The following is a 20,040-nucleotide window of genomic DNA, read 5'->3' on the forward strand; positions in this document are numbered from 1 at the left end:
TTTTGTTTTTCTTTTAAACCATCTGCTACACAACACACATCTACATTATTATTATTAGTTTTTTCTCTTCACCATTCCAAAAAATCACGCTACTCTTATTTTATTTATTTATTATTATTTTTCTAGATCTATTCATTTGAATAATCAAAATCTGTCGATCTCCATTAATAAATCAAACTGTGTTCATAATTTTTTTAATATTTTTGACCTATACATTAATTAAATAAATTGTAATCAAAATTGAGATATTCCAAAGAATATCTAAAGTGTTCAAAACTAATTAACAAGTATAAAATATTAATTTAAGGATTAAAAATCTTACCTGAAAAATTAATCTTCAAACCCTCAACCTCTAAATCTTCAACCCTATGCTCTTTGATTTTTCTAATTTTTGTGTAAAAGGGTTTTCTGAATAGAAAATGTAGGCAAAATCTAATTTATATCTAGTGGTTTTAAATACGAAAAGACTTTTTTATCCTTATTAAATTACTTTAATTAATTAATAATTTCTAAATTATGATTTTACCCCTAATTGGGTTTGGGGCATTACACATCAAAGATAAACAATTCATATGTTTTGCACAATATGCCAAAACAATTTAGAAAGAAAAGTTATAGTTGTTCAAAGGGAGGAGTGACATCTCTAATTGCAAAGGGACACAACATACTCATGCACATGATTGACTCCATCGACACACCTGCATGTCAAGTGTTATTTGTAAATAAGTTTAACTATAATTACTTTTACAATAATTTATTATGTCTTGTGAAAATTAGGTCTCATATCTCTCTTTTAATTGCTGACCCATTTTGCCAATTAATACACAAATTTTAGCAAATTATTTTTCTACAAATTAAAAGTTAAGCAATCAATTATAGAAGATAGAGTGTAGAACGTGGGGTCGAAGATAAATTGAGGCTCAAAATACTTACCAATTTTCTCCCACTTGATAAGATGTGATGTTTTTCTGAGTATCCAAAGAATCCAACGTAGAACCATTTCCTTCTTCACACCAATGACCATTAACATCCATTCATCACAATCCATGATAGAAGGTAAAAAGACCATCATATGTATTTATAATCTATAACATATGATAAGGAAGAAACCTACTTTATAATCAAATTGAATTGTTTTTATATTACTTTTCTATGAAACAAAGATCATGAGAAAATAAAGGTTAATCTTTAAAAGAGAAAACACCTAAGAGGGGGGTGGATTGGGATTTAAAAAAATTCTTTTTAAACACAACAAATTTAAGCACAAGAGAAGCAAATATAAAGAGATAGAGTTAGAGAAATCAAACTAAGATTTTATAGTGGTTCGACACTTCCTTGCTTACATCCACTCTCCTCAAACTCCTAACCGAGTGAGGATTCCACTAACTTGAAGCTTCAACCAAGCTTCTAATCACCTTTACACTTGGATTCTAACTCTAATGGGCTCTTACACAATCTCTTCAAGTTTCAACTCATTTTAAGGCTTTAACACTCAATTAACAAGAATGAATCTATCAACCTAGCTTAAGAATAACTCAAATATAACTTAAGGCTAGGATGTATCACAAAGGTGCACTAAAGGATATGCAAATGAAGATTTAATGCACTAAGAAAGGAATGAGAGCTTTTAAGGCAAGAACAAGTGGGTAGACAAATAATGTAGGTGTTATCTTACTCATAAATGAAATGAAGCTCTCTATTTATAGGTTTCTAATCTCGGGAGCCAAGAAAACCAAAAAGCAGCCTCAATGGGTCAAGCTAGGAGTCGACCGGTTCACTAGCCGTTGGAGCATTTAATGCTTGGCAGGTGACCGTTACCTTCAATCGGATCTTGACCAGACCTTGATCGGAAGTCGACTAGGAAGACAAATACCTCGAATGAAAAGGAAAGGCTACTGAAAGAGAGAGAGAGAGTGCTTTTTGCACTCCTTGACGGGACATCAACCGAAAAAAAGGGAACCGGTCTACCGGTACCCCTAGTTGATTGAGCCGATTGGCCAGTGCCTCAACCGGTTCACCATTTTTTGTCTGAAAACCTATCTTTTTCTATTATTTTCTCTTTTAACACTTAGGCAAGGTCTTTAGGTAAATTAATATGCCGATGTTGAAGTGATTTGCCTAAGGTCCATTTGATAAAACTCAGGTTTTAATGGAAATGTAACTTTAAAGAATAAACCGAGTTTTTAAAAAATGCATGAAATGATATGTAAATCCTAAGTGCACCCATGCATTCATCTTACATTTGTTTTCTATGATTAAAGGTCTTCCAAAAGTCTTGATTTTTCATCCTTTAGGTCATTTGATGAATTTCCAAATTAATACCTGAAATTCTTTATAATTCAAACCAATTAGTAACTTAACCATGGTTTGTTATCATCAAAACCTGATTAGGAGAACTCTTGGGCTAATAGATCATAACAGACACCCTTTTTAAATATCTCTATTTTCCCTCCTTGGTCACTAAAACCCAACAAAGCTCTTACCCCATAAATAATAGAGAAAATCATCTTACCAACAATCATGGCACAAACATAGGATAATGTAGAAATCATGTTGTCAACATAAAACCTTAGAGAAGTCACAAGAAAGATATATGAAACATAATTTGTGTACACATTAAATATACAATCATTTTTATATGTTATTTTAAGTCTTTTCCAAGTATCAGAGCATTGAAACTTTGATGAGTAGTATCAAAACCTTTTTTTTTTTTTTTTTTTACCTTAACCCATCAATGGCAAAGTTACTATTGACAATGTCCAAAGCATTGTTGTTGGCATTCCCACAACCATTCAAGTCATCCAAACCACTCAAGCCGTCCAAGGAGTAAATCTTATCTCTTTCAACATGGCTACACAATTACCATTCAAACTAACACCCTCAAACTTTCCTTCATGGCATGCTCTATTTATCTCTTTATTATGGATATGATATACTGGTGTTCATTGATGAAACTTTCACTTGCCCCTTCTTTAACCATTAACCAAAATGGACAAGTAGCGCTAAACCTTTCCTATACTTCATGGATTTGTCAAGATCACTCACTATTTCATGAAATCTTCTTCTCTCTTTCTCTCTCTCAGACGATTAAGTTGCTAGTTACATCAACCTTGACATTATGTGAGGCATAGAAACTCACAAGATTATATGTTAATCATTCAAGACAAAGTATCATGTATTTGAAAAACAAGTTATTCCTTCTTACCATGGACAACTAGTCTATTTTTGAATATTTCCAAGCCATTAAGTGCATTATCGATGATCTTGCATTAATTAATTCTCTAATTTTTTGTGATGATGTCATCATTTATGCCCTCAATGAGCTTAGGATTGACTACAAGGTGATCGTGGCTACCATTCGAGCACGTGAAAATTTAATAACATTTGAGGAGCTTCTTGATAAACTTGTAAAGTAGTAAATGTTCCTAAAACATTTAGATTTCCAAAATGCAATACCCATTGCTACTAATTTCTCTAACAAATTCACTTAAAATCGTCCTTATAATAGTAATCAAAACAACAAAAATGGCAAACAAGGTGGCAATAATGCACATGGCCTCACCAGATCTACAATGGGCATTCATCCAACCCAAAATCTTCTCTAATTGTATGCCAAGTCTATGATAAGTCAAGCCATACCACAAAGAGGTGCTTCAAAATTCATTTACCAAAGTCACCTGAACCTATTGCTAACTATACTATTGCTATAGGAACATCTATTGCAAACTAGTTAGTAAACTTCATTACTTTGCATCATATGACTAGTGATCTAAAGAACCTTACTCTCTATTTGTACTATGATAGTAGTGATGACATGATTATCAGTAATGTCTCTACTCTTACCATATCTCATATTGACTCTACCATACTTATTGCACCTACTCAATCCTTTTTTTTAGACAATGTGTACCTTCTATTCAAAAGAACCTTATTTCTATTTTCCCATTTTGTAAAACTAACATTGTGTCCATTGAATTTTTTCCCTCTCATTTTGTTATAATGGATTTGCTAATGGGGATGTCATTGCTTAAAGGCTCGAGTCGAGACAATGACTATGATGTTATGATAGAGCCCTTAAAAGTACGACATAATGTAACAAACTCTTAGATTTTATTATTTAATTCCAATTCATTTTTGTCAATCCTATTTCCATACATTATATCTTATAAGTACTTGACTTGCATCTTTTACATTGTACGTGACTTAGGTGCATTAGGAGTTGCACGGAATATCCAATTCACATGTTCCTTACAAATAAATGACTTATTCACAATCGATTCATGGGTTTAGGCAACCCATTAGAGGTTGTCGTGTCCCACCTTCTAATTGGAGGGATGATTGGTCTTGACTATCGAGATGGGTTTCTCATGTAAGTGCACTAATATGTATAATTACACATTGAACTGGACCTACGGTGAGTGATCGTGACTTAATGTTATCAAGTAGTTATGATTTCACTAAGCTGCTTCATTATATTATCTTTTAACCTTAAGAGAATATTAAGTTTATGCTAAAGTTAACAGTGACTCTAACCTATGGGTGAGATCATAAGCTAATCATATATTCCCTATGGATTGGATCACTATTGATGGAAGACGATAGCAATAGAAATTCTAAATAAAGGCATAATGATATCTTATAGGATTGAGACAATGTGTCCTCTTGGGTGATCTTAAGGAGATGTGTTTATAAAAACTATGGTTGTAGTAGTCTCTTAAGTGAAATTTGACATTATGCTCTTTGAGAGTTAAGATATGTCTGTTGAACACATAATAAGAGGATTTGTAACTCAAGAATAATAGTAATGTTGACAAGTTGATCATTTTCACTTTGTTAGATTACGAACATCAATTCATGGGGAGACTAAACGCAATGGATAACAAGTTATAAACTCGAACACATAGTGTCTCATTGTTATTTACATAGAGTATTGTAGTGTAGTTGATTCTCTATAGTAAGATGTTAAATCAACTTTAAAATTGGATTCTAAGGGAGCTAGTACTCCTATGGGTCTAATGGTTCCTACTTTAAACTCATATACCTTGTTCGCACAAGTTATGAGGGTCAGATTGGATTTAGGTTCACTTTTGTACATATGGGTATTTTTGTCATTACAAAGTTACATAAGGGTAAGTAAATAAGGTCTCTGAATTGGGCTAATTGATTTATTATCTAGTCTTATTAGGTTAATTAATCAATGAGGACTCGTTTTAGGTTATATTAAGTGACCTAAGCCCTTAGTGAGCTCAAGTCACTTAAGCCTAGTGAGAAACCCTATAAATACTGTCACACCCCAAAACCCACTCCAAGGGCATGACAATCATTCACACCTCAAGAGGCTTAGGGTGGAAACAACACAAACGATCATATTGTAATTGAAAATTTACCAATTACCAAATTCCTGTTCAAAGTAGTAGAAAAAAAAATCTAAAATCTCCAAATAACAATTTTTGAAACTAAAACATCAAACCAAGTGTTATTGTCCAAATAACTCCAAACTCAAATAATTCCAATGGAAAATAAATTTTAACTTCTAACAATGCTCAAAATAAACAGAGTTTTGACAAAAGTCCCAACAAGCCAATTTTCCCCTCCTAACCGTCATTCCTCACCCGAACTGAAGGTACTTGAAAATTATCAACAAAGGGGAATGAGCTCAAAGCGCAATAAGGAATATTAATACAGTTTCATGGATTAAATAGTTTCAATCATGCTTACAAATAGGAGATTTAGTGTGAAGTCATTTTCATAAGAACATCTGAGTACAAATATGCTAATACATCCTAAGGTGTTTAACCAAACATTTTCCTATATATCAAAATCATTTCATATCCATTTCAAATCAAATACATTTCAATTGTTTTTACTCTAGTTATCAAATAACAAATAGTGTCCAATTAAGTGGGATTTTACAAATAGGTGGCTAGCCTTAAATGTTCATTTTAAGGTGGATGAAACCAAACACTACTAGTACTAGTAACCTCTAACCAAACCCCTAGAAGTCGAGGTTCAAATCAATTACATTTCCCATCACAAAAATGTAAAGGTCAACTATTATATCTCGTTGACAAGGGTTAAACAAATCAGAGTCAAATTCTTTATTTTATTTATTCCAACTTACAAAAGTAGAAAATCCCCAAGTATTTCGATATAAACCAAATAAATGTTATAACACATTTTCCATACAAAAATATATTTGATCCATGCTTAAAAGCAAAATTAACAATTAGACATTTCAAACAACATATATATAATTATTTATTTTGCAAAATCTGTATTAATTTCCCTTACCTCAAAAGAAGTCCTCAAAAACTTTGGAGAAAAATAATTCCAAAAAATCTACTCTTCACCTAACAAAGTATAAGAGAAATAACCATTGCTATTTATCTAAATTATAGGTTTGAAAATCCTAATATTTTAGACATTCAAATTAATGTTTTTAATTATGAAATATAATTTCATCTATTCTTATTTTAGAAAAATTAATAAATTTCTAATTTATATAAAACTTAAATTTTATTTTCAATTTATTTCTTGGGGCACAACATAATTTAATTAAACTAAAATTTATTTCACTAATTAAATTCTATATTATTTATTAACTTACACCCATCATTAGCATAATTATAATACTAAAAACTTTACTTTCTTTTATTTAAAACTTCTATTCTCTCATTTTCATTTTTTTTTTTTTACCAAACATAATCTGTATCCCAACAATTCTCCATTATTACTAATAATTAATATATATATATATATATATATATATATATATATATATATATATATATATATTAACCACCAAACACACTTCTTCCGTACATATCTCCCTTATTCTTAATATTATTTTATTATTATTATTTTCCTCATCCTACTAATTCTTTCTCACATGCTCAACACCCAAGATATATATATATATTTTGTAAAAGTCTTCCTCTAGTGCACACGTGTTCTTTTTATTTTCCGAAGAAATCTAGCGTGTTCAGAACTAACTAAAATATAATATATTAATTTAGGCTTAGAATCTTACCTTGAAAAAAAAAATATAAACTTCAAATTCTAAATCTCTAACTCTTAAGCCCTATGATTTCCAATTCTCTAATTCTGGTTTATAGGATTTTTTTAATGAAGAAGACGAGGAAAATCTAATTTATGCCTAAGATTTTTAATTATAAAATGACTCTTTCACCTTTAATGAATTTAATTAATTATTTAATTACTTTATAAATTACTATTTTGCTCTTAGATTAAATTTTGGGATGTTACAAATACCCTTTTAAGGGTTAAGGTTTCTATAGCATTTTTTTATAGAGTTGTCTTCCATCTCTAGTTATTTACATAGGGTATTAGAGTGCAGTTGATTCTGTATAGTAAGATGTTAAATCAACTTCAAAATTGGATTCTAAGGGAGTCACTACTCCTATAGGTCAAATGGTTCCTGCTTTACACTCATAACCTTGTTGGTACAAGTTATGACGGTCAAATTGGATCTAGGTTCACTTTTGTGCATATGAGCATTTTGGTAATTACACAAAGTTACATAAAAGTAAGTGAATAAGGTTTCTGAATTGGGCTAATTGATTTATTATTAAGTCTTATTAGGTTAATTAATCAATTATGACATGTTTTAGGCTAGATTAAGTGACCTAAGCCCTTAGTGAGCTCAAGTCACTTAAGCCTAGTGAGATACCCTATAAATACCCTTTTAGGGGTTAGGGTTTCCATAACTTTTTTTTATAGAGTCGTCTTCCATCTCTAGAGAAATAGAGTCATAGCATCCACCATTCTTTCCATTCCTATCAGAAGTGTTAAGATTAAGGTTCAAGTCATCAAGCGGAAGATGTTGGAGTTATGAGACTTCTTGTGACTTTATTCTTAATCTTCATCGTATGGAATCTATTTGAGAACATCTGAATCTCAGGTATGTTTTTCATTAGCATATTCTAAATTCGTATAAAGTTTAAAAATGAAAATTTTCCATTGTGTATAGGATTTAGAAAACCTTAGGATAGTTATGTATGTTCCTAATATAATCTAGCTAGACTTGAAAAACAGAGAGATCCAGGTTTTTCACATCATATAAATGACCAATGGGCATGACTTCTTCCTCTAAACAATCATAAGCTTGTTTCAATACTAAGGCTCCTCTTCAAGAGTGGCACCATCATCTTCATCATCCATCCTTATGCATCTGACGGGATAATACAATCATGCAATGAATATAAATCTTTGGAGCAATCACATGAAAATAAATTTGAAACATAATTCTTGTATGGTTGTAATGCCTTATCAAGACTTCCGTTATGTATAAATATATGTACAGTCAACACATTAAATATGTGGAGTCATTTTTATATACAACTTTAAGTCTTCTTCAATTAGCCCATGAAGTTAACTAGCCCATGATTGTTCTGCCTCACAGCCCAATGCTCATGATCCCCTCACATCTTCTAGCAGTTTTAAGAATATATAGAAAAATATGGGAAAAGGAGTGCTTTTAGAAATCTCCATCTTTGACTTTCATTTTGTGGTTGATGATGACATCGTTTCTCTTCTCTACAGAGATAGGAGGTACAGTATTTACCGTTCACCGAGCGTCTCAATACTTGAGTGCGTTTCCCTTCTCCTTAGCTCGATAGCTCTAAGAGGAGAGTGATGATGCTCAACGCTTAGTCTCTTCTCTTCCTCAACATTCGCCACCCTGAAATAGCAGCGTATCATATGAGTGTCTAGGCTGTTACTCTTGCCTTCTCCGTAGGAGATGGTAGTGAAAATGTAATCTGATTAGAAGGTTCATCTTTCACCCTCCTTATATAGAATGTTCTTAAGAGGAAGACAGTAACAACATCATCTACCGATCGAACTTTTCCAGAGGACATGAAGCATATATACAACACAACAAAACAAGCATGATGGGCTGACTGAATAAAATTGGAGGGTAGTCTCCTATATATATATATGCCAAGTCTTGAAGGCCAGAAAACCCATTCCTAGCAACCAAACAAAGCGTAGTGGAGCATACTATTGAAAGAGTAAACTTTGAAAGTGACTTGGTCGGAGGGCAGAGGTTCCAAATTTTCAAAACGCATAAATTGAGGACTTGTTGCGTCGAGGAATAAAATGCTTTCGAAATTCAAACAGGAAATATAGTCTCATAAAGACACCAAAATTTCACATAAAAACATCATGCATACGCTTACCTACTACACCTACCAAAGTTCTCAAAACACTTCAAAACATTTGAAATGTTAATAAAAAATAAATAAATAAATAATTGCTTTCAAAAAACCTATTTTAAGAAGCAGTTCCTGAATACAAACCCAGAAAGATAAATTATAAAAATCATTTTTACACTTTCACCCGTTCCTCAATTTACTTCTTTAATTTGTTCCTTAAGCAACGTCACCATTATATTATGTCCAAATGTAAAATTTAAAAAAAAAACTAAAAATAAAATAAAAATAAATTTGTTCCTTAATAAAATGGTTTAATTAACGTTTGACCATAGTATATGGGTGTTATTACTTATATTAAATAGAAAATTATAAATTTTTATTTTATATTTACAAATTTTAAATAAAAAATTTAAAGGATTAATTTCATTGAAATTTTCTAAGATTTAGTATAAATATAATAAGTCATGGATTTCAAATTTTGTCCAATGGTCACTCTAAGATGTATTTCATATATAAAGTTTATTTTTTAGAAAACAAAATTTATTTTTTTAGATAATTGATAAATACACCCACCTAAAATCTCTTTAAAAATAAATTTTAGAACCATAATATATTTATGAAAATGCTAATTGATGAAATTTAAAATCAATTGGTATATTTGCACCAAATCTTAGAGTATTCAAGTGAAATTAATCCAAATTCAAATTAAATGTAGAATGAAAACCAAGTAAATTAATTTTGGAATTGATTTGGTATAGGAGTTTTTTTCTAAGAGATCAATTCAATCCTCTAATAAAAATATTTTATTATTATTATTATTATTATATTTGTTAAGTGATTCAACTTTAAGGTTATGTTAGGTTTTTAAAATTTTGAGGAAAAAAATAGAAAAAAAATAGAGAGAAAAAGTAGATGGAAAGAAAAGTGAAGGAAAATAAAAAAAATAAATTTAAAATTAATAAACTATTTTTATATACTATTATAAACTCTTTTAACTCTTTTGCTATAAAAATAATTAATTTTAATTATATTTAATTTTCTTTTATATTTTTTATAGGAAAATCAAATATAAGAAAATCATTTTTTTAATAATTGTTTTTTCTTTTTTTAATACTTCCGATTGGATATATACATAAAGCTTAGACTAGATCAACCCAAACCAATCACTGTCGAACTGAGTTTGATTTGGTTAAAAAAGGTCAATTTGGTATATATTTCGCCAATCAATTATTAAATTGTCATGCCAAAATTGGATTGGATCAAAAGGCTAAGAGGGCATTTGGGAGTAATTTTAGAGAATATTTCTAATATTTAAATAATAAAAATTTTCAAATATTAAAAATATTAAAAACATTTTCAATAATAAGATCAGTTTTGAGATAAGCAATGGGAGAGGATTTGGGGGTGGGTGAAGCTGACAACTGTTTGGTTTTCACATTAGCTGTGGAGTATGAATACGTGGTTTTGTATCCCTGATTATAATACCAAAGAAGAATCAAACTCATGTCAACAGAGTGACTTAATTTTTATAACAACGAATATTTGGATGTTATTTTCATTTCAGACAATAAGGAATGGAGTAGAATTCCCATTCCATTCTTGGTTTCAACTTTACAGACATGTCCTCATTGTCATCCACTGAACTCAATCTGCATATTATTACCACATGTAAGCTTGCTTGGTTACTTTCGCATGGGTTCAGCTGACCAAAATGCACATGGGATTCATGACTTTCAGTTGAGATGATTGGTTGATATAATATCATAATAAAAATGAAAAATTAAAAAAGGGAGGTAAGAGCTGTTTGGCAGAGAAGAAAGTGGCATGATTTACGTACAGCACATGATTGGATGCCCACCTCCACCTCTTTTCAATTCATACATCACCTTTGATTCAATTCTATTCCATGTTATCAATGATTTAATGATATAGAGCTTCATCCAATACATCACCCACATCATCATTTTTCAATTATTACAAAGTTGTTGGAATGGAGTGTGAAATTAGTCTCTGCAAGAAACTGCCAAGATCTAGCATTATTAGCGGCCAGAATTCATGGAGTGTTGTCTTCACCTAGATTTGATGCTAATAATTTGATTGGATTGATTTTATATATATATATCTATGTATATGGACTTTTATCCCATCTTAGAATTTTTTCCATCATAATCAACCCTAAAAGCATCATTATCTCTGTTTCTCACAGATATCGGCAGATCCAATGCCTAATTTCCTGATCAAATCTCACCAAGAAATATGATTAGGGACATTTCACAGGATGGGCCAGTGGTGGCATCAATTTGCATAAAGAGTACAAAATATAATTGATGACAGTACTAACTAATGCAAAGTCAGTTGGATCCACTGGAGATCCTAATCTGGATTTGGACCTACTAATACATCATGCTTATTGCAGAATCAACAACTCAACTTATCTTGTCCTCTTATGCTGGTGTCCACACTTAATCAAGATTTATAGGTGCATTTTTACACATTGTGCTCCGATGGCAACCTTACTTTTATGAATGAGAAACCGGATCAATGGCAAACAAAGCTCAAACCAGATTCTTTATGTGATATTCACTGTATATATATGGACTCTTTTTAACCATATAGACGTGTTTTAAAACTGTGAGAACCTTTTGAGCCGAAGACAAACAATATTTACATGATTGGAAAGTTCAAGATGAAACAATTTAATTTAGCATGTAAAGTTTTCGTTAAGTGTAAACAAACATGTTCACCCACAAGATCTCTTAAAACCAACCAGGAAGCAGTGAGCTGATTCAATAGAGCTAGAGATTGTTATAATATTACAAGAAAATTGGAACAAATAGCGGGATACACAAGATATTAAACATATATGAGAAAAGGAAAAGAAGGAAAGTTACAAGAATTAACAATGACGGTGGGTGATTACTTTCTCCAAACTTTTAAAAAAGATAAAAATAAATTCAGGTGCAGCTGGAGGGAGCAAAACCCAGCTTCTTTAGGCCTAAGTCAAACTCCCACAAATGGTTTTGTTGCATAATGTTGCCAACCACAGAGGTCCCAGGCCAAGCTACAGATACGAACCCCAGACACCTTACTCCATCAGCCGCACTGATGACATAGCTCTTCACTGGTGGCTCAAACTCAGCTCCATCTGCAAAATGGAACACTAATCTTGGCACCAAGGACTCCTCAAATCCTGTGGAATTGAAGCAATACTCTAATGGTCCGATGTCCATTTCCACTTTTCTAAACTTGAGCAAGGACACCCTCAATGCAGCCATGACAGGCTGGTATGCTGGCTCTGTCAGGAATGTTAGGCTGGAACCTGAGTCAAGTATGGTTCCACCAGCCCCCTTTACATCCCATACTTCAGATGGGATTTTTAACATGGCACCACCAATGGAGATGCCCATCATATTTACAGCATAGAATGAATTAACCATTCCTAAAACGAGTTCAGTATATGTCATGTTGTTTAACAATGCTTCTTTGCTTCTACTGCTGCCAAAGGTGAGATAATTTGAAACATTCTTGTGGCTTAAGTGATCAACCAGGCAGTACGAGAACTTGCCACCAAACTTTTCAGCAGCCTTTATTGCAAAGGAGTACTTGCTGTAGCCTAACCCCATGACACCATCAGCTGCTTGGAAGCTTTGGCCTTGGAAAGATTCACTGCACCCTATCAGTACATTATGTAGTTTCATCTTCCTACCCTCTTTTAACTCTACTGTTACTGTCTCATTGGCAAAGAAGCCTAATGCCGTTGACCCATCTGAGTACCTAAACACCATGAATTAGCAAATAAAATTAAAGATAATGTACTAAGATTCCTAATCTAATCAGGGTTTAAAGAATTGAAGGCATTGTTCATAGTATCAAGCACCAAAAAGTATTATTCCAGCATATTCAAGACTAAAAACCTTGAGAAACACACTATATTATGCTCTAGCCATGCTTCTTATTTTATGGTTTGATTCTCTCCCTCCCTCATTGTAGCATATGAAAGAAAAAATATTAGCTAGATAATATTCAATCTGTCAAATTGATATACATGTGTTTAGGAGAATAAATAGATTTCTCCACTAATGTAATCAGGGACATTTAAGTAATGGATTTCCAGCCCCCTGATAGACCCCTAAGGAGTTGACCTAACACAGAGGCACCAGTTCCCATTGTAGGTATGAAAATGTGGGTCATGTGAGCCTTACCTACTTGCAATAACTGCCATTTAACTCCTGTGTTCAATGTAGGTGAGGGCTTTGATCATTTCACCAGAAGGTTTGTTTGCCTGAAGCTACCATTGATTGTGATCAGAACCCCATTTGAGATTTATATCTCCTATCAACTCCTGTCACCAGTCTACAGTGTTCTTCTCTAAGACTTGGTTGGTCCCCTTTATAGCCACCATAGCTACTGTCATTTTGTTTGAATGGAAGGATAAGTCATGTGTGGCCTCATTCAAGATGGGGGTTTCACATTTCTATGACATTTTCCTACCCTTCCATGGATAACAATCAAACAAGATGTCTCAATACAAAAACCAAATGACTTTTTCAGTTATGAACTAACCTACTTTACAGAGACTGACTATTAATTTGATCACACACTAGAGTTAAGATGGTGACCCCATGGTCCCACCCGAGATATCCTCCAGTCATTTCATGTTTTATTCAAATCTAGCCATAACCAGGGGAGCATTAATACATGATGATTAGAATCACGAAAAGATTAGCTAGCTCATCCCCATTAACTTTCTATAATGAAGAAGAGGTATAGTTTGGGTGTATCTGTAGCTACATGGATAATTCTCCACTTTTCAACAAACTCGTGTATCTTGGTCTGCCACTCTGTATTGATAGATTCTAGGATTGCCAAATGAGTTATATGATTAGTAATAATGAATTATAATTTAGGATTGAACTCAGGTCCTCAAAATATGATTCTATAGCATCATCTATAGAAAATTGGCTGGCCAAATTAATTTGTGGACCTGTGGAGAAGGAAGCAAAAACAGGGCAGACGCTGACTGTGTTGGAGTTGACTAAAAGTTTTAAGAAAGAAGTAGAAGGAGATTGATGGTGAAGAGAAGGTACCTGTAATCATAGCCACAGGGGGTGAGGGGGGTGGGGCAGTTAGTGAGAGAGAAGAGATCCATGAGCTCAATCTTACACATATCTGTCAAGCATGGAATTGTCTTGAAGGAAGAAGAGAGATTGGCATGAAACACCCTCTTATGACGGATTCTCCTGGCTTTTCGGTTGGAACAATTGCGACTCCTACAATGGTATTTGCAACTCATCCAAGTCAAGTCACTCCCAGTATCAGCAACCAGCATGAATTTCTGGGATGGGGTTCCTACTTTAAATGCCACAGAGTACTGACCGATACCGTAGTCTGCAGCAGGGTGCATAGGCACTTCAATAGCATCATCGCTGCCTCTACCGCTGCTGCTGCTCAACACTTCCTTAGCCTTTCTCCTCGGGATTTGTCCGCCCCGTAGTTTATGTAAAATCATAAGCTGGCGAACACTGTCGCTGTGAACAAGCTCTTTAAGGCGCTGCAGTTGAGTTTTGGGCCTCCCCATGACCTGAGGGGAGTGCCTGTGTATTAATTCAAGCCTCATTGTGTCTGAATTGTACTCCTGAGAGAGTACCGCTGCATAAACTGAAGCCAACCCATGAATAATGGGAAGTAGAAGGACGAAGAGTTGGAATGAAATAGACCTCCAATTCATCCTATACATTAGTTGTGGTACTGTATAAAGGAAAGAGAAGTAGAAAGAGGAAGAGGGAGAAGAACAAGGGAGAGAGAGAGAGAATCAGAGAGTATGAGGTGGTTTTGCAGTAGAAGGCATATTCAATTGATTGGCGTCAAAAGGCAAAAGGAGGTCATGAAGATGGGGGGGTCCTTTCTCAACAAAGCAACAAAGATACTGTGAAAGGTTAAAAGGGGAGTTGCTTTAATTCCATACCATATAGATATAGTGGAGGGGGGGGGGGGGGGGTGGTATGTGGGGGTTTTGGTGATGATATCTTCTCTGCTCTTTCTCATTAGTTTATTGTTGTTTATCATAGCTGTTTTTTTAAATTTTTATGGTTGATTTGTCTCCTAAGATGTTTTGTCTTCCTAGCTTTTCTTTATCCCTCCCTCTGCCCCCACATCATCATTGAGCTCTGGAATTCAACCCAATTCATTATATTTACGTGTCTAATTTCCTTGTCATGGGCAGGCTAATAGACTGGAAATTGGGTTATCAATCATTAAATGGCAAGGATGATGGGTAATATGAATGTGGAGAATGGGGTGGTGATGAAGGGAAAAGCCTGAAAATATAAAAAAAATGGGTGAGAGGAAAAAGTCAAGGGAGGGCAGGTGGGGACGAAGGAGAAGTCGGCCATTGTGACTCCATGTGGACAAGTCTGAGTTTTGACTTGCTCTGCATGCCAAGCTGGCTGAAAAGGAATGGTTGTCAAAGAAAACTGTTGCTTCATATCTACTGCTTTTTCTATTCCCTTATCCTCTTGGTTCATCAGTCATTGCTGTACAGATGATAACTCCAGAAAATTGGAAATGATAGCTTTCTTTGTCAATATTTTTTAAAATAGTTACAAAAAATAATTTGAGATACGGCTAAGGGTTTGCTATTGTGTGACAAAAGTGGGCACGAGGTTAAGCCTCTTGTATCATTTTATTTATTTATTTGTAGGATTTTGTGAGAGTGATTTTTGGTCTTGGGTTTCTTAGTTTATAAAATCAAATTTTTGATTAGTATCATCAATGTGTTATTAAATATAAATATGAAATAGGTTTTTTATATATTTCAAAAAAATGATTTAATTCATAAGAAGTAATATTTTTTTAATTTTATATTAGTCTTTTTTCAAATTTCATTCTCTTTTTATATATAAAATCTATTTTTAGCTTTTATTAGAAGGTAAAGTTGAAATTTTAACTTCAAAAAATCCAAAAAAGGTGGGGGTGGGAGTGGAGGTGAGTATAAATAAAATACTTTAACCACCGAACATTTTCTCACATGAGCAAGTGGGTCGAATTATTAATTTCAAAGCCAAAAATATAAAAAGAGTAATGCAATCTAAAACAATATAAGTAACCCTTTTGTTTGGCATACACTCAAGAATGATAAATAAATGACCATCTTTTCTAGACAAAAGCCAATTGCACTTTGGTCAAATGATACCACCCTCTCAACCTCATTCATATATATACACCGTCTCATTTCATCCTATTTTATCATATCTGGAATATCTGGAATATGATATGGTTCCAAAAAATGAATTGAATATGAACATTTTTAATAAGCTTTCATTCTTAAACAAAAATCTATTTTTTAATTTATTTTATCTATTTTATGATCAAAACAGATATGCACATTATACCATGATTTTGAATTAGGAGAAAGAATTTTAAAAATGGTAGATTGATTGATTCTATTCATAGTCGAGTCGAATCTAATGTATCATAAGGGATTTGCCTTTTTTTTTATTGATTCCTATGAATTAGATGAAAAATAATTCTTGAATGAGATATTTAATCAATCAAGAAATCTTTATTGATATATCTATGCTTCATATTATGAAATAGGTTGCAATTACAGGTAATATTCCTAGCTTTACCCACTCCAATTGGACCTTTACATGTGATTTTCAATCCAAGCTGGACAAGAACATGGCTGTTAATGTCAATAGCTTGACCATGCCCCAAATTTCAAACTAATCATGAGAGTTTGGTAATAAGGACTATATTCTTTTGATATAGAAACTGAAAAATAATCATTTTTCTTCCCACGACACGGTAATGCATGTTGGGATCCTCAAGTGATTCCAATAATAGACCCTACAAAAGGGGGAAAGATCATATAAAAAAACAAGATGATGATTGACCCCTTCCAAGGGGTTATAACAAAAAAATATTCATAAATTAATTCTTAAAACTAGCGATAGAAAAGATTTTAAAATAGTAATTCTGTACATCAATTCATGTCTATTGTTTGTAATAGGTAGTAAGTATATTAGTACAATAGAAATTATATGGGAAATAATTTATATATAGTGGAAGCATATGGGAAATTAACATTGAAGCTTTGAGAATCTCAAATGATAATATTTAATATTGTATGAAGGGAAGGGTGTGATAAGATTCATGGGAGGTAATGTCAAAAAGTTGGAAGAAAAAATGAATGTGTTTGAGGGAACGGGTTCAACAAATCCTGAATGGAGCCAGCTGTATGATGTATGGCAAGGTTTAGTGATCACAAATCCAGCCTTATCACATGGAGATTTGACCCATTCTCATTTTTTTATTGTGCCGGATTAATTTGCTGGCCTTTACACTTGGAGAGCAAGGTACATTATTAACATTAAATAAAACTAGTGAGGAAATAGGAATACAACATTCTAATCTATTAGAATTATTAGACATAAATATTCATTAATAGCTTCCAACAAAGATTTGAAGGGGGCTCCCTTTGAAGTTTTTTAAGTTCAAATCCTTCAACCATTTCTAAGTTACACAAATTTCTAATAATATAAAAAAGTGAATATTCAACGGCATATACCATTATCATGTCCCCTACGATGTGCTCCATTGGAGACATCAATTTTGACTCGAAGATTAAGACATTAGCAACATAGAGGTTCGGTGAGGGTATCTGCAAGTTGATCTGAAGAAAACACATGTGAGACTCAAAGTTCACCACTTTGAATATTGTGATGAACAAAATGAAAGTCAATAATAATGTGCTTTATATGAGAGTGAAATGCTAGATTGACACAAAGATAAGTAGCTCTATGACCAATTGACATTATAAGGAAACCCTAAGTTCACGGGAAAAAATAAATAAACCAACTTAGATCCATAATTGCTCAAAAGTAATAGAAACGACGACTCAATACTCAACTTCCATGGAAGAACAAACTATGTACTATTGCCTTTTGGAACTCCATGAGATAGGATTGGGCTTAAGAAAACCTATATGTGCACTTGTGGATTATGATCATCAAAATTGTCGACCCAAACATCAAAGAAGGCATGAAGACACATGAAGGAGCTTTGTTAGAGAAAAAGCCTATGATCATTGATAACACAAATATAACAAAGCAATCACTTAACTGTAGTCCAATGTCTCATGGTTGATTTATGATAAACTATGAGAGCATGTTAATGACAAAGGCAATATTTGAGCAAGTGAAAAGATGATATTGTAAGGCCCCAAAACTTGTCTATATTTGATGGCATCCATGAGAGATAAGTTGTCATTAATAGTGAGAACTTGATTCATTAGGAGAGGTGTTAGGACTTCCTTGACTTGAAGCAACTTTATCTTGTCTAAAAGATCATGAATATGAAAGAGCCCTAAGATCTTTAATGGAAAATCAACAAGCAAGTCATAGGACAAACTTGCTAAGAACTTAAGCATCATTATCTTTCAAAACAAGATCTTCTATATAGACAAGAAGGTGAATAGTGAAACCATCATCATTGTAAATGAAAATAGATGTATTATAATAAGAGTTTACAAAACTTGTGGAGAAAAGAAATTCCCTCAACTCATGATTCTAAGTTTGTGAAGTTTGTTTAAGCCTATCAAGAGAATTTTACGATTTACACACATGATTGATATAATTGGAATCAACAAAGCTTGATAGTTGAGTCATAAACACATCTTCACTTAAGTGACTTTGAAAAAAGACGCTATTGACATCAAGTTGACAAAGAGACCAACCTTGTGAGAGACTCATACCCAATATAAGTCTGGTTATGGTTGGTTTTATGATGAGATTAAAAGTATCATGATAATCAATACCATGTCATTAATGAAGGCCTTTGGCCACAATCCTCACCTTGTACTAGTCAATGGCCCCATCAAGAGTAAGTTTGATATAAGACATCTATTTGCAACATACCAAATTTTGTGAAGGATGAGAAGTTACCAAGTCTTATGTACCATTGTTCATGAAAGCATTAAACTTGTCTTGAATTTCTTGATGCTAAGCAAGAATTTGACAAATATAATAGTATTTGTTAATTCAACAAGAAAATAAAGTGTCTAGTTTTCAAATTGTGCATGACTATTACTTTAAACATCATTGTTTTTTAAAATTAAAAAGGTATGTTTGATCACTAGTTATCAAATTCATTTTTGTCATATTGTTTACAAATCTTGCCAATGAACAAGTTGCCTACATGGCTATTGTTGGATCAATTATACCAAAATAAGATACCCCTAGGAGAAGATACTTCATCTCAGTGACGAGAAAGGGAAGAAACTCACCTGGTGCCTCCCACTAGTAGGTACCCCTCTAAACCATCACCTTCGGGTCAAACCCATGACCTGACCATCGGTAAGGCCATCTTGACAAGCCACGTTTCTCTTTTTGGAACATAGTAAAAAGGTTGAGGTTTCTACAAAAGTACACCATAGTTTAAAAATATTAATTAAAATATCGTTCTCTCCAAACTATTTCTAAAACTAAAACAGTTTGTTGTGAGTGGGATTCCACGTAGACCACGTCTATTGAAAAGATGAGTTCAATATAAAATTAGAACTCGTCTTTTCAATAGTCAAGTTCAGTGTAAAATCTAAAACTCGTTTATTGAAAAGACAAGTACAGTGTAAAATTCAAACTCGTCTTTTCAACTGACAAGTTTAGTTTAAAATTAAAACTTGTTTGTTGAAAAGATGAGTTCAGTGTAAAACTCTTCCATATAAAGTTTTGTCTTCTAAATTATCTTGTAATAATTTTAAATTATCTAGCTCAAGTTTTTTATCTTTTAACATTGGCAAGGTAGCATGGTTTTTATTTATAATTTAAAATTATTGTTTAGTAAAAAATTCATGTTATAATAATAA

At 32.8% G+C, this 20,040-nt stretch overlaps 1 protein-coding gene across 1 annotated transcript; it reads right to left on the reverse strand.

The window, feature by feature from the left end:
- Positions 1-11,930: 11,930 nt before the first annotated feature.
- Positions 11,931-14,913, reverse strand: LOC100246744 (aspartic proteinase NANA, chloroplast). Its single transcript, XM_059735419.1, has 2 exons — positions 14,260-14,913; positions 11,931-12,946 (listed from the first exon to the last, which is right to left on the reverse strand). Exons 1-2 carry the CDS (start codon positions 14,911-14,913, stop codon positions 12,131-12,133), a joined length of 1,470 nt encoding a protein of 489 aa, XP_059591402.1. The 3' UTR covers positions 11,931-12,130.
- Between the last annotated feature and the right edge of the window lie 5,127 nt (positions 14,914-20,040).

The sequence above is a fragment of the Vitis vinifera genome, chromosome 19 (genome assembly GCF_030704535.1).
Source record: "Vitis vinifera cultivar Pinot Noir 40024 chromosome 19, ASM3070453v1".
In the NCBI taxonomy this organism is placed as follows: Eukaryota; Viridiplantae; Streptophyta; class Magnoliopsida; order Vitales; family Vitaceae; genus Vitis; species Vitis vinifera.